Source organism: Schistosoma haematobium, chromosome 5 (assembly GCF_000699445.3).
Source record: "Schistosoma haematobium chromosome 5, whole genome shotgun sequence".
Classification (NCBI taxonomy): domain Eukaryota; kingdom Metazoa; phylum Platyhelminthes; class Trematoda; order Strigeidida; family Schistosomatidae; genus Schistosoma; species Schistosoma haematobium.
Genome location: NC_067200.1, coordinates 7,442,244 through 7,458,139, shown reverse-complemented (window position 1 = coordinate 7,458,139; position 15,896 = coordinate 7,442,244). Strand labels below are relative to the sequence as shown.

At 33.1% G+C, this 15,896-nt stretch overlaps 1 protein-coding gene across 2 annotated transcripts in view; it reads right to left on the bottom strand.

Annotated features, from left to right (window-relative positions):
* MTSS1_2 (Metastasis suppressor protein 1) overlaps nt 1-15,896 on the bottom strand; it is a 114,695-nt gene that overhangs the window by 2,429 nt on the left and 96,370 nt on the right. Inside the window, exons 9-12 of one of the 2 annotated variants that reach the window (XM_051217407.1) lie at nt 6,374-6,679; nt 4,909-5,193; nt 2,686-3,242; nt 757-1,762 (exon numbers count right to left, since the gene is read on the bottom strand). In XM_051217407.1, the coding sequence (XP_051064804.1) occupies nt 757-1,762; nt 2,686-3,242; nt 4,909-5,193; nt 6,374-6,679 (2,154 nt within the window). Of the gene's footprint in view, nt 1-756; nt 1,763-2,685; nt 3,243-4,908; nt 5,194-5,299; nt 6,680-15,896 lie in introns of those variants that run through there. The other variant, XM_051217409.1, reaches the window with a different exon arrangement.

The window sequence follows — 15,896 nt, the reverse complement described above, 5'->3', positions numbered from 1 at the left end:
AGTTACTGCACACAAATGGTAACACTATGTTTAAAACAATTGCTTCATAATTATTTATTGACATATATATGTGTATGTACGGAATAGAAAACTGTCCGAATACTGCCACTTAAGGATTTAGCCTTATTTAGAAACAACTGTCAGAACGTTCGACTTATAGATCTAATCCAGAAGACATTGGAGTAACGTCGAAAGATCCAGTCCCATTATAACAGAAGGCCAAAACAGGTTCATACAAACTTTATTACCTTAGGATCGTGGGGGTCATAAACACTAATAGGTGAACTTTCCGCATCTATCAACCCTCTGTGATCATAAAATCTCCGCTTTTCGTATTCATACGTTCATAAAAATAAACAACCCTCATCTATGTGAACTTCAAGAGAGTAGACTATAGCCACGTCTGACCGAACTGAACCATATCACTATTTAATTATTAACTGTTCTATCTCTCTTATATTACGCTACAATATCGCTTCATTTTTCAAGCCCTATTGTGTTAGAATTTAATGTGCTTCATGAGATAACGTTTCACAGAAAAACAGATCAACATTAAGTCATATTTTTATAGCTCTTAGTTAGACCATCATTAAAAAACATATAAGCACTGGATGGCTACTTTTTCTAGTATAGGACTTCCCTTCAGCATTGTACATCCATTAGTCCGCATTCGCGAATCGGACTTAATATCTTTGGCATGAAATACGAACACAACCACAAATAATATAATCAAGATGGATAAATAGGTAAACTTACTAGTTACACCGTCATCTGTAAATAATTGATGTTGTTGACCTTTTAAAGTGCTGTCACCAACACCAGAAGCTTGATGTTGTGATTGTAAAAATGAGCTTTGTCTAGAATTATGAATATTACTAGCATAATGAAATTGCTGTTGTTGTTGTTGTTGCATGAACTCTTGTGATGACTGACGATCAGTCAATAAAGTAGAATTCATTTGTGACCTTGATAAACTACTACTACCACCACCACCACCACCGATTGTGTTATTCATCAATGAGCCACTAATTACTGATGGTTCACAACTCGTCTGACGCATTAATCCACCTCTTTGTGGTAGTCTTGACTGATGATGATTACTAGGATGATTACTATTAGTATTATTCAGTAATTGTGGTGTTACAACATTAGGCAAAACTTTAACACCAAACATTAATTGACTATTAGTAGTACCACTCGGATTACTATCCATATTATTCCCGGGTATAGGACTACCACGACCAACAATACCATTATTATTATTACTATTGCCGGAATAAATACGAGAACAATGTGAAATGTTGTTGTTCGCACTTGATATAGAAGGAGTACAGGATGAAGGAAACATTTCCTGTTGAATTGATGGTTGTTGTTGCAGTTGCCTGTAATGATTTTGTTGTAACATTGATGTAACAGAACAATTGGGACTTGTTCGATGAAGAAAGTTCAATTGAGGCTGTTGTTGGTAATGATGATGAATATTACTATTATTATTAGTAGTAGTGGTAGACTGTTCATACATTAAGGATGAATTAAATAGTGATGGATTTTTATTACCAGCAAAATCGGATAAATTTAATCGTGAAGAGTGTTGGTGATGATTAGTTGTTAGCAAACTATTATTATTATTAACAGTATTGATATTGTTTAATGAAGAATTATGTGAAACTAATTCACGACTGACACTGCTTGAACGTCTAGGCGGATGTACTAATGGACGATCATATAGATGATTACCAATATGAGGAGTTTGTTGATAGGCCTAGAATGATTTACAAATAAAATATAATGAGCAATGAACGATTAATTTATCATTGAACAATAGCTAATTTTATATTTGCCTAACCTCTAAAGTGTTGACTGAATTCTCTTAATCAATATCCATAGTATGCAAGAGTCTAAATTGACCAGACATTATGAGTATTATTCTTTGATAATTAGTAATTGAAGTCCATTGGAAAGAAACTTGAGGTCAAGATTTTGTGTTATTTGTTGAAATAATGGATCCATTGGATATCGATTAAATGATGAACTCACGTGGTTGATTGAAATATCGCTTCCTCTATTAAGGAATGATAAATAGGTATACAATTAGTTCTCAATTCCGCTGATCAGTAAAGGGCTTCTTTATCACTCGATCTTCCCAATCTTCTCGCGAATAGGAATAATCCATCAAAAAACACAACAGTCGTCACTTGTCTTGAAGGGAATTATAAGTATATTACTATGGTAGATAGTATTATTAGTTTATTCTTATGTGCATTTTTTAGGCAATGATATATATAATATTTCACAAGTTGAAATCATGAGTCGATTGAAGCTAGACCACCATGGAAAACCTGGAAGCACTGAAGGGAACGGAAAAGAGGAGGGCCAAAGAACATGCTGCATTGAGAGTTGGAAGCAGACATAAAAAAATGAATAGTAAATGAAAGCAACTGGGAAGGATTGTCCAGGACAGAGTTCGATAGCGAATGCTGGAGGGCGGCCTACGGTCCTCCACGATGGGTTACAAACGTAAGTTATATATGGACATGATTAAAAGTCAAGTTATTAAAAAATCATCTTGTTATAGTTATATATGATGATATTTAAGTTAGCCGGACAAATTATTTAGCATTTTTAAGGCGAATAACAAGATTTTTTCATCAAACAAACAAAAAGAACAAAATCAGTTTAACCAACCTGACTACCGCGACGTATTAAACCTGGTGTAACAGAAGCATAGTTGGAATTTTTCACAGAAGATGGACTTAATGGAGGACCAGGAGGAGGAGGAGGAGATGAACAGATTTTACCAGAGGATATTGTTGAATCCAGTGACTTTTTAAAATACTCTGATTGACGTCGTCGAAATGTTGAAGTACCAGAATTAACAATTGTATTTATGTAACCGATAGCATCACCATTAGTAGTAGAAGCAGAAGACTGTGATGCGTCACATAAATTATTATTAGTATTAATATCATTCCCATTCGAAGATAATGACGGTGTCAACGTAGTAGCTAAATACCCTGATGATTGTGTTATTGATGTAGGATGAAGGAAAGGAGAAGTAGTTTGATCGGTCGTTATCAAGTGATTGTATTCCCATAAACTAGAAACATTATTATTATTCACACTAGACATATGTGTAGTATTACACAATGAACGAGAATTAATCTCTTGTCCCCCACTATCACAACTGACATTATCAAGTGTTGTTATCGGTGGCCAAATGAAATGGGATGACTGTGGTAAACCTTTTTTCGGAAATGAAATAGACAATAAAATGTAAATAAATAACTGACACAATGAACTGATTCTTTTTTTGTATTGAACACTTCTAACATATATAATATAGTTCATAGGAAAGATCATTTAAGAAAAAAGGATAGAGAAACTTAATTGTGAGGTTGTGAATTTTCATCGACTGAGATGGTTGGACCACTTGTTGCGTATGCCTGAACACCGATTACCACGACGTGAAATGCTAACTGGTGTTGGGGGTGGTTGGAAGAAAGTTAGGGGCGGCCAAACCAGAACATGGCATCAGTGCTTGAAGTCACTAACTTGTAGTCCGGGCCATGTTGGTAGATGCAGATTAGTATGGCAACTTGGACCGATGTATATATGCGCTTGGTCTTACGTTGTAACGGACTTACTGAATTGTGAGGCTTAAGTGGAAGATTACAATACCTTTTTCAACGGATTCGACACAATTAAGATCATCATTAAAAGTGGTATGTGCAGTCTTTCTGTCATAGAATATACCCATTAATTAACTCAGTGTTATAACAGGAAAAAGTTACACAAAGTTGAACTTTCGAAACAGTCCTGTTTGAAGTTATTGCTTTGATTTTTGCTATTTAATTATATATAACTAGATTATTATATTTCGTTTTTTAAGTATTTTGCTTTCAAACATCTATGTAGTGCATAAGCGGTTGTTACGTTTTGTATCTTATTTAAGTTACCATTACTTTACGACAAATCTATCCCTTAGTCCTTTTCCATTTATGAATCCCACTTATTCACTTCTCATAATTTCTTAATTATCATGATATATGGTCAGGATTGTACTGTATATTCATGAATTCAAACTGCATAAATAACAATTACTTAATTGCTCTATTGTGTTCTATCCTGGCTAGTGAGTGAGCAAGTATGAGTATTTATTATTTGTTTATTTATTTGAACACACAGATACTGGTACAAGAAGGCAGCAGACACATATGCGCCACACAAATCTTGTTTGGTTTGTGTGAGGGCTATGATACTGTTCGGGTGCCTAAGCCGAAGCAGGGAGCAAGCATGAGAAACTGCATTTATTGAATTTTCGGCTGTTATAGTACTATTATCATGCCATTGGCACTAGACAGACAATCTAGACGAACTATTCATTACTTTGACTAGATCAATACAAGTTTATTACGGTCCGATTATACGGTCTCAAAAAATAACACACAAAAACTCGTTTTATTTTTTACTGTCACACCCAAACGTAAGCCGCATATCATAAACTCTCAAGCCCCCATTACCACCACTAGTTTCCTTTTATATTAATTACTAACTTGCTCCATTTTTAATTTACACATTTCAATTCAATTACTTATTAAAACTTACTTACGCCTGTTACTCCCCAATGGAGCATAGGCCGCCGACATTCATATTAATTTATTATTATTATTATCATCATCATCCCAATTAACCTAAAGCAATATTTCTTCTAATATGTAATATTTTCATATGAGTTATTTTGATGTAATGAAAGGAAACTAGTTCACGAAATAAAGAACAGTGAGACAAATATTGATTATTGTTATCAAAGATTAGGAAGTCTGCTGTTACTTTACCAGTAGTCTCAGCATTTACTAAACTGTATAATATGTATGATATTATTATGAATTAGTTTAAAATTCAAATTACCTGAATCAACTTTGTTGATATCACTGACAGGAAAAGAATCTGCGACAACTGTTGGAGTGAGCATTGATTCATTCGATGGCAAACTGAATTTACGACTAGTATACAAGGAACTGCTGTCATTATTCGGTACAGTTTCATTGTTATTGCTATTATTGTTTATATTATTTACAGTGGGAGAATTACGACTTTGAAATTTACGTGCAGCAGCCTTCTTAAGTTCATTCAAATTTGTATAGACTGGTGAAGGTATAGCTTGATTAGGATATAAGGTTTGTACCTGATGTGCTGAAATTTAAGATATATATATATATATATATATATATATATATATATATATATATATATATATATATATATATATATATATATATATATATATATATATACTATTATTATTATTACAACTACTCACATTTATATAAGTAGTTTTTAAACGGAAAAATCTAAACAGAAAAGTTTACAATGTACACAAATCATTATACTAAACACGTAAACACACTTGCTTTAAGGTGTAATATTCACAATAGTATATATGAAGTCTGATCTTATGTATTTAATTTATGCTACTCAATTAATTTATCGGTAGTATGATTTGTACTTAAAAACTTGACAATGTGAAATAAGTCATAACTGGAGTTATAAAAATAATAAGTGCGAAATTATACAATATATCGATTAAAAGTGCTGTTACTAAGACCGCAAAATGCCAAAATCAGTAGTAGTTTGCAGATATTAAGTGGCAAAATAGGACGAAGTGTAAACCCTTAGTTCCATTGATAATCACAATATTCTATGCTGTAAAACTTGTGAAAAAAGCGAAATTAATTAGAAAACTGAAATATTCTGTATCATATGGTAAGCAAAACAGCTTAAACACATTATGGGACTGATATAAGAAAATGCGAAAAGTCAAAAGTTTGCAAAATAATGTTAAAATACACTTTTACGAAGATTGAAACAATCGAAAATTCTAGTCTCTACGAAACCTCCTACACTAGCAATAATAATGTACACAATCTTCACCAACATCAATTTCTGGAGCTCAAGAAAGAAACTGTGACTAGTGGAGTTAAACTGTATCGGGTGTGACAGTTAAACATGAAGACAATGGGCAGATGGTCATGCATATTCTTGTGAATTGATTGAAGTTAGGTATTAACAACGTAGGATACCGACTCAGTAGCCTAGAAGTTGAATGTTTACGTACGAAACCGAGTGTGCTGAGTCCGATCTCCTGATCTGGTGTTATAGATGAGCACTGCTAAGGGACCTCATATTGCAACGAAAAAGTTGCTCAGCGCCACCTATACTATGAAGAAACGGCCACTCAATGTTCTCAGGTCTCCAATAATGGTCAAAGATCATCTTGTGATCTAGACTATAGACGATTGGTAGTCCCGTACAGATAAATTAACAGTAAGTAATTGTAAAAGAACAAAATTTGAAACAGTAGATAAAGACCTACATTTATCCTGACGGGTTTCATCACTATGATCTAATTTCTCATCATCTGTTTCACCATCCTCCGTATCTTCAGTAGTGGTGCCACCAGCACCGCCGCCGCCATCATCAGCATCAGCTTCGACGCTGATATCAACATTACTTGTTCTTCTTTCATGATTAACATCTTGACCATTATCGTTTTCATTATTGTTAAAATTTTCAGATGGAAAACCGAAAACAGCATTATCTTGAGTTGATTTACTACTGGTTTTTTGACGTTCATTTACATTCATACTTTTATTACTTAAACCAGGTAATGGAATCCAATCTGGTTGATGGAGAAAAGTACAAAAGTAAATGGAAAATGCAGCAACTAAAGTATATATTGAATAAACACACTACTCATAAGTAACCATTATTATATAGTACAATTTCCTTGATCGCGCAGTCTCGACAGATCCTGAACTATGTTACTCACTGTCTCCTCCAACCACTGGTTACAATAATCTAAAGAACTTTAATTAGGTAGCCTGTGCCTACTAACATGGATTAGATCGACAGTTATCGGCTTCATGAGCTGATGGTTTGGCTGCCCCTATCTTTCGCCCAACCTGCTCTTACATTGGGTAACTTCGAGCTTCAAGGTGAGCTGTCGTTGGACATATGTAACACGTGTTCCAAACAACGTTGGAGATGTACTGCAATTTGATGCACAAATATATTAAAGTTTATTGAATGGAAGTGTTAGACTTTGTACAACGTTTAAAAACAGATAAAAAGACAGCAAAAGTCAGAATTTCTTAATTCCTTTTGAGATTGTTATTTTTCATCAACATATCAACACGCAATGTTATGGTTGTGTATTGGTTGCGCTTAGTTGAATGACCTTTAAGATGCACTAAACTCAATAGGCTAAACTATCGTTTGCTTGCTTATTCCAACTAAGTCATTTATCCGATAATAATCAATCATTAAAAACAACTGAACCTAAATAGTAAACTATTTACTATTCTTATAGTTTAACAACAATATTTCTAATCCCCATAGTATCCAAACATGGATTCTGATCATTTAAAAACTATGTACTTTTTTAATGCTGTTATTACGATTTCTTTTGAAACTTTTAAAGAAACCCATAAACTTGTTGTGTTTGACGATAGAGTACAACTATTTCGATTAACAAACAATTAGAAGATGCTTCTAATACGAAACGGGACCTATGGGAATTAGATAATTGAAACGATCAATAATATAAAATATTTCAAGAATGATCTGTGAAGTGAAAGATGATAGAAAAGTCAATAATTTAGGCAAAAGTTTGATATCAAAACAGGTCAAACTTCAAATATGATCTTGAGATACACACACAGTATATATATATATATATATATATATATATATATATATATATATAGTGCTGTATGTAATTTGTTTTTAAAATACTTTTGTCTTATTCTGCCTATTATCAGTTTGATTGTTTTCACCTTATCGATTATGTCTTGTTGAAACAGAGCCTGCCAATCCAAAATGGGATCATTTTTCCCAGATCATACGTTTGAATTATTAATGTCTGTATGTAAAGTGTTATGTGAATGATAGTCAGTCACAATGACAACACGTTAAGATACTTTGTGTTGTGTCTACTGAAATGAAGGGAAATAACAATCATCAAGCTCGACAGACAGAGAAATCATTTGAACATACATACACATGTATATGTAAGGGAAAATTACATAAACACTAGATATGAATAAAAATGTAAAATGAGGTGGGGAATAGTGCCATTTAAGTAATAGTTATAACATGGCAGACTACAGCGGATCACTATTACTACTGTTATGGTGGTTATTGGTAGTAGTATTTAATGCTAAATCCAGGGTTTCAAAGATAATGTCAACAAAATCTGGAAGATACACTATCCCGCTTGACAATAACTGAAAATAACAAGAATGGAAACGATAATACAAATGGTAAGCAGTCAATACATGAATAATGCGGCTAGCTGTAAAGCTACACATACACACAGCCCAGGCTATTAGTTTATATTTACTACAAATCAAAATAGGAAAGTATTGTGTATACTACTAGTAATACTTCTACTACGAATCGAATACTAATTAACAAAAGATATCTTCTGAGCAATAAGTACCACTAACTAAACAAAGCGCGCAACTAGGAGTGAACATAAAAGGAGATATAAAACGATGAGAAAAATACGATGACTTTAACAGCTTACGTGAAAATTTCTGCTTACCTCTTCACATACAATATGACCAATTATAACAGTTTGAGGATTCAAATTGAATCAAAGCGCATAACTCACTTAACTATAAATAACAGAATGAGTAACTCTAGTCCTGAAACCCAAGCGATATTATAGACTATCATATAAAGATCTGTCGAACACCACAACTTAATTTATCTACAATAAATGTATGAGATGGTGGTTGGACGCAGTCGACAGGAAACCTTGGATTTAGGGTTTCGTGCTATTTGGTACTCATCGGCAAGGTGTATCTGTTTTCTTGACGGAATTGATGCTCCCTGACGAATTCGATCCCATGTCGCTACGCATCACAGTCAAAGACTGCCACTGAGCTACCCGGGCTGCGACTGACCTCTTGTAGGGCTGAGATGTATTTACAATTGATTGATCACTAGGTAAAACCCAGGTTGGAACTTTGGTTGATAGAATTTGATCTGAACTAAGGAGGTATGTGGCACTCTTGACATTGATCACAACCCAGTGATCAATCAATTGCAAAAACAACAAAAGTGGGTGTGAAATAATAAACAAATAACAACCATAGATATGAATAAATGGCAACGCCTGTAACTGTAGTGTAGTAATTACTGATGAGGTAGTACACATCCATACAAAGAGACGCAAAAGTTTCCTATTGATGCAACCTAGATCACCTCCCTAAATGAAACGAGTTTGTTTTATTTAAATTCAGAAAGGAAGCGAAGTATCGTCGGAACGAATTTCACAGTTAGTTAAAATTTCACACTAATATTACTACTGAACGAAATCTGTTGCAAACATTGTTGTATTTCACATGATCGATCTACATAATTCATTAACTAACGGGAAGGATTGGGAATTATTAAACAGTCGTTAACATAAGACTTGTAACAGATAATTGTAAATAAATGACCAAAGAATGTACGAGTATTATGGGGCATTGTTTACATTTTATTCCTAGAGTATTTTCTTATTGAAGTTGGAGTGTGTTTGAAGGGGCCCACATAGATTATTCTAGTCTCTGGACAGATGAATCTACTCATTTTTCTCAAACCACATTTTTATCCTGTTACTTATTCGCTTATTAACACCGACTATTTTTTGTGTGATCATATGGTGTGGTAATTAATTACTCTATGAATCATGTGTCTGTAACTTATTTTCGTTTGGATATAAATATTGAGTCACGCTTGATAAAAACGAATTGGCTCACTCGCTTTCTGTACTGCGCGTTACTTTGTTTCGTATCGCTCTCTCCTCTTCGCTTCCTTCACTCCGTCTCTGGTTGTTCAGATCAACGATCGTACGAAATATACGTATTTAAACTTTATTCTCGTCCCGCTATTCACTAATTCAATCTAAGTTGATTGTATACGAGGGTAGTTGGCATGTATACATCAATAACAATCATCACACGATCCACTTGGAGTCAGATACAGAGCAACTAAAGGTTAACAATCTAATCAAGAATATAATGTGCTTATTTCATGTGCGACTCATCACCTGAATGTAACCTGCATCTCAGTGTTGGTGTTCAAACGAAACTCGCCTCAAACGCCAGCGTACTCATCCACTGATTTGGTGAGTTCAGATTACCACCTTGGATGTTTATGTACTAACAGAGACTGATTAACTGTAGCCCATAAAATTAATAAACGAAAAATACAAACCTTTAAATATTTTTTTACATTTAGGTTTTACTACTGATAAGGTATATCTGTCAATTTCAGTATGAAAATATACTGATTATAAATGATAACAGAGTCTAAAATTTTTTCATAAGAAAGTCCTAATTCTAGGGTACATTTATTTGATTTAATATACTTCGGAATGTCCTATCTAAGCTTTTTGGAATTCTAACCGAGTGCACACACACACAGAGAGAGAGAGAGAGATGAAAGTCGGCTAACTTGAAACAAACGACTATATGTAAACAGTTGGTACACTGAGACAAAAAAATGACTGAAATTTATTAACCAAGTACCCATAGAAGATTTTTTTAACTGTCATTTTAATATTAGGATGAAATTCTAACAATATGAGACAGAAGATAATCACATTTCATCGCTTATCAATCTATAATTTTCTTTTAGACTTAGTCACAAACAAAAAATGAACACTGGGTATCTAATATATCGCGATTTAGTGTATGTACGGCCGATCTCAAAACTGGGTGTCTACCGAATCTTCCATCCGGTTCAGCAACACTGTCGGAAAATTTTCCTGGTATCGGCAGAAGTGTAATGTTTCGGTATATTACTTAACGCTAGATGTTTATTAAATCTTATGTAACTACTAGTTTGGGTGCCCAAATATTGCAATAGTCATTTTTTATTTGATATTCAGTGGCTTCTGTAGGTAACCTTAGCTTGTAGGCAAATGGCAAGTAAAGCGCATATATAACTGTTAAAAAAAATTGGAGTTAAAGATTACAAAACATGATATTAATTTACTACTCAATAATCAATTAGTAGGTGAATATATCACGCTTAAAGAAGTGACTTATAGTGTGTTGTATGCTACTTATGTGGGTAGAAATAAGTAGTATGTAGCATGAATCGGAAGTGGAAGGCTTAGAAACAAAAGATAAAAATAAAGAGAAGAGGAAGTAAATTTTTCTAATTACATGAAGCAGGTGCTCACGTTAATTCAATCATTATTTTAAATTACAACAGCCCACTGTGTGTCAGTATCACCAAAGTATGATTTGATAGTTAAAAAATAAATCGAGCATTGAACAGATAATTAATAATAAAATAAATATATTTATTTATCCCAACGAGTAGTTATAAGACTTTCTGGCGTCTCGCCACTTAATTTTAACCAATTATTTAAGGAATAAATAAATATTCAGATTAAATTAACACGAGTTTAAATAGCATAGAGGAAAAGTGCACGATATTTAACTCAGTCAACCGCTAAAAACCAGGAGGCGCTGGAAAGCTTTTTCGTTTTAACAATACACTTCTTAGCAGTGTACTTTTACGAAACCACAATGGGTCGAACCCAGAAACTTTTGGATATATGTTAAGCAATCCTAGCGATAATAATACTGTGCACACTCGAGCACATCAGTTGAATAACTTCATCCTATATATCTTTGTGTTGTTGTCATCATGTCCATATACCTGTTCACGTGTTAACCCCATACACATCCCTTTTACTAGTTACTTGAATCGCTCGATAACTCATTCGCCTTCCTATATTCATGTCCTTCAAATTTTATCAATTTATTCGACTCTTTATTAAAATGTTAATTCGCCTGTGTATTCGCTCGCTCGCAATAACATTTCTCCTCCAACACGCTTTGTGTACTTTTTGCTCAGTAATCTGTGCTGGTTAGTGATAAACCATGGTCAACGCTTCATATTGTCCTCTGAGATCTATATACCATTAAGATTTACTTAATAACAGTTATCAAAATGATTGATAGACATAGGAAAACTGAAGAATTATCTCGAAGCTATATCATAAGGTCATATTTACAAATATGAAGTTTAATTTAAAGTTGAGAGAATTATACATATAACTTTTTTTTAGAAGTAGATTAATTTACCCTTCACACACACACACACACATACACAGACACACGAAATAGAATTAATTTCCCCTGTTTCCATAATTAAGAACTAACTGTTATTATTAGTTTAATCGACTAATTCATGTAGAAAATTGTTTCTCATATCATAAAACAACATAATTTAGTAAATATATAATGAAAATCAATAGAGGAGAGTAGAAAAGAACATAAAAATAAACCATGTACATTTGTTCTATTCAAATTTTACTTTCTTTTATTTATTTTTATTTTTAACCGATCTATAAGATTGTCAAATTAGTTTACTAATTAAGAAGGTAATAGAGTTATTGAATCAGTAGTAGTAATTAGTTAGTCCATTATAATTCATTGACAGTGGCATAGATATACGATGGTTTATGTTCCCATTACTAAATTAGTTGAATGAGATGAAATTAATAAGATGAGTGGTAAAACAGTTGAAACACTGTATCAACAATGATAATGAGAAAAGATTAAATAGTGAGAATATCATTCCAGAAAATAGAGTGTAAAGGAATATATGAACAAATGATGAGAGTCAAGATTTAGAAAAGCTTACATGATTGTCTGAAATATCCATTTCCTAAATGCAACTTATATTCAACTTTTTATTCCTGCAGTGTACGAATGTGATTAGTCGACAGAAGATACACGAAGTTAAGTAGTGTATATATTTTTCAATTACATCAATATCCAACAGTCAATAACTTTGTGTATTGGTGTTACGACTTAGTTTGACCGTCCTTAGCTATCTCCCAACTTACATCTGCAAAAGTAAGTATCCCTAATCGAGGTACTCGGTGATTAAGCATACGTAACACATATTCAAACTACCTCAACGCGATGAAGATTTTTACAATTATACCAACCGATTCAAAATATTTGTCAAGCACCAAATGTTTCATCTCAACATTGTCCATTAGGTCACTTCACACATACATGTACACATATATAACAACAAACGGTATGGTTAGATTGGCAAATGGAATGAATATACAAATCAAGAAGAAATGAATAGGCAACCACGTAGTAAAGCAATAAACATGAGAACTATATAACTATAATCTTTAAAGAGGATTCAATTATTCGTAGCGTAATATACAGAAAATATGTACGGCCAATAACCTAAAACCTACTATTAACGCCTTATACTTTCAAAGACCTTGTTTTACAGCTACAGAAAAGATGGATCAGTTGAGAATCTGATTATAAATCTATGAACAAGCTGAATCTAAATCAGATAGATAAAGAAACGTGTAGGTAATTTTTTAAGCCGTTCGTGTTAATTTGATGTGATACAAAAGCTCACGTACTCAACTATGAGCCAAAAGGTTTTGTATAGAGAGTGTACAAACGTGATAAAGCTGTTCAAACTGAAGTTCGGTTCGAACCAGTGACCTAATAGTTAGAAAACAGGATGTTCAAAACACAATGGTTACTCAACCATTAAAAAAGACTGAAAACTAGAGTACAAGACGGATGTTTTCTCTTAGTGCTGAACTCCTAAGAGTTGTAAATACGAATCACTGGATATCAGGTCACTACTTTAAGGGAAAAGTGCATACTGTGAGTGCCGAGATTTACATCTTCCCTGTCTGATACGTTACCACTGAGCTATCCAGATTGCGATTGTGCTTATGTAAGACTAAGACATTTACAAGTGACTGATCACTGAGTAAAGATCAATGAAGTGTTTGCCTAGTTTTAACATCTCAGCATAATGTACATGATATTGAGTCACTTAGACTGGTAGCCACATTACAAATTGATCGATAGAATTCAATCAGCACTAGCGGACTGGACACGCGTAACATTGATCACCACTACTACGCAAAGATCAATGAAGTGTGAATAATAGAAAATTCCATTGCTTTTATCATTAAGAAGAATCTGGTTATTTAAGTAAATATTACAACAGCAAGAATGAACTGCAGTGAAGTATTTTGTCTATTGGCTAAGTTTAAAAAAAATCGTTGACAAACAGGATACATGTTTACATTATGTGAAAACAATTGGAATAAGAACACACACAAACGAACATAAATATCCATATCTATCTATATATAAAGTAAACAAGTTCCAATTAAAATTATATAACCGAATAGCATACATAAGTAATACACATAGAAACATTGACAAAAGCAACCTCGCTTATGCATATACGCATGTACAATGAAAGGTATGATTAGATTGCTAAATAGAATGAACACACAAATCGAAAACAACGAATAGGTAACCATTTGGTAAAATTATGCACATGAAATTTAGGTAATTATATCTTTTAAAGAAGATTCAATTAATAGTTATTCTATATGGTAAATTGATTGAAGTTGGTGTTGGACTGTACAACGCCGACTCGGTGGTTCTAATGGTAAGCGTTCGTCGTAAGACAATTAGGTCCTGGATTCGAATCCCGCAAAGCGGGATCGTGGATGCACACTGCTGAGGAGTCCCATAATAGGACGAAACGGCCGTTCAGTGCTTCCAGGTTTTTTGTGGTGGTCTAGCTTCAATTGTCTCATGATCTCAACAATTGAAATTACTAAAATCTGCACAAAACCTCTTTCTGAAAATTTAATTTTCGACTATATATTATATCATGTATATTTTGGAAAAATCTACTGTATGAATTAACCACATATACACAACTGTTCTTTGTAATCAATCATGAAGAAAATTTTAAAAAAAGACAGTATACGCATATATCTATCTTCATTGATAAATTTGACTTCAGTGAAATATGAACAATTTAAAACAACTAAAAAGTCATATTCATACTTTACATGATTATTCATGTCAAAACCTGCCATACATTTACTTAATTGTATAGTTTTCTAAATGTCTAGTTACTTGAATTAAGGCTTACATCTTGTTGTGTTCTCTGCGCTGAATAGTTTAATTACGAAGCAATGAACGTCTTTCTGTACAATGACGTTAGCAACTAATTCAAAGAGTAGTGAGCTTTGAATTATCTGTTGATAAATTTGTCTAGTAGGACAATGTAAGTTTTCATAAATAAAATTTCTAGCTTAAAGAGTATAACATCTTCAAAATCGTGATATTCTCCATCGACAAGAGATAAACGTTTCTCAATGTATAAATCTCTAATATAATTAGTATTTACAAAGTGAATTGATTTCTATCTGTGTCAGGGATGTATTACTTTCCTGAACGATTCGATATTGTCTAGATGTTGACAATTTGATTGAATTCTTAACAGTAAGTTAGTTAAACACAAAAGGTAGTAAGAAGGTGAATTATTATTCACACCAAAAATAAATAGAATAACCTGGTTAAATAATTTACTAATTAAATAATGATATTTAATAATTGAATTCATGAGTTACTTGAAGCTAGACCACTACAGAAAACCTGAAAGCAATAGATGGCCGTTTCGTCGTAAGATGGGACTCTTTAGAAGTGCGCACCAACTATCCCGCCTCATGAAATTCGAATGTAGGGTCTATCGGTCTCGCGCGTGAATGTTTAACCACACTAGGAGGAAACGGCCGTCCAGTACATCCAGGTTTTTCATGGTAGTCTAGCTTCAATCGACTCATCAATTCAATTGTTATATGACTATAATATCCACAAAACCCCTCTCTGAAAATAATAATAATAATATATTTGTAATATCTTAACGACTATTAAATAATTCGGTTATTTATTTATTTCTTCTTTTTAGAAAAAGTGTCTTAAATGAAGTCATGAAAAGTCAGAAGTTCAAACATGAAACATAAA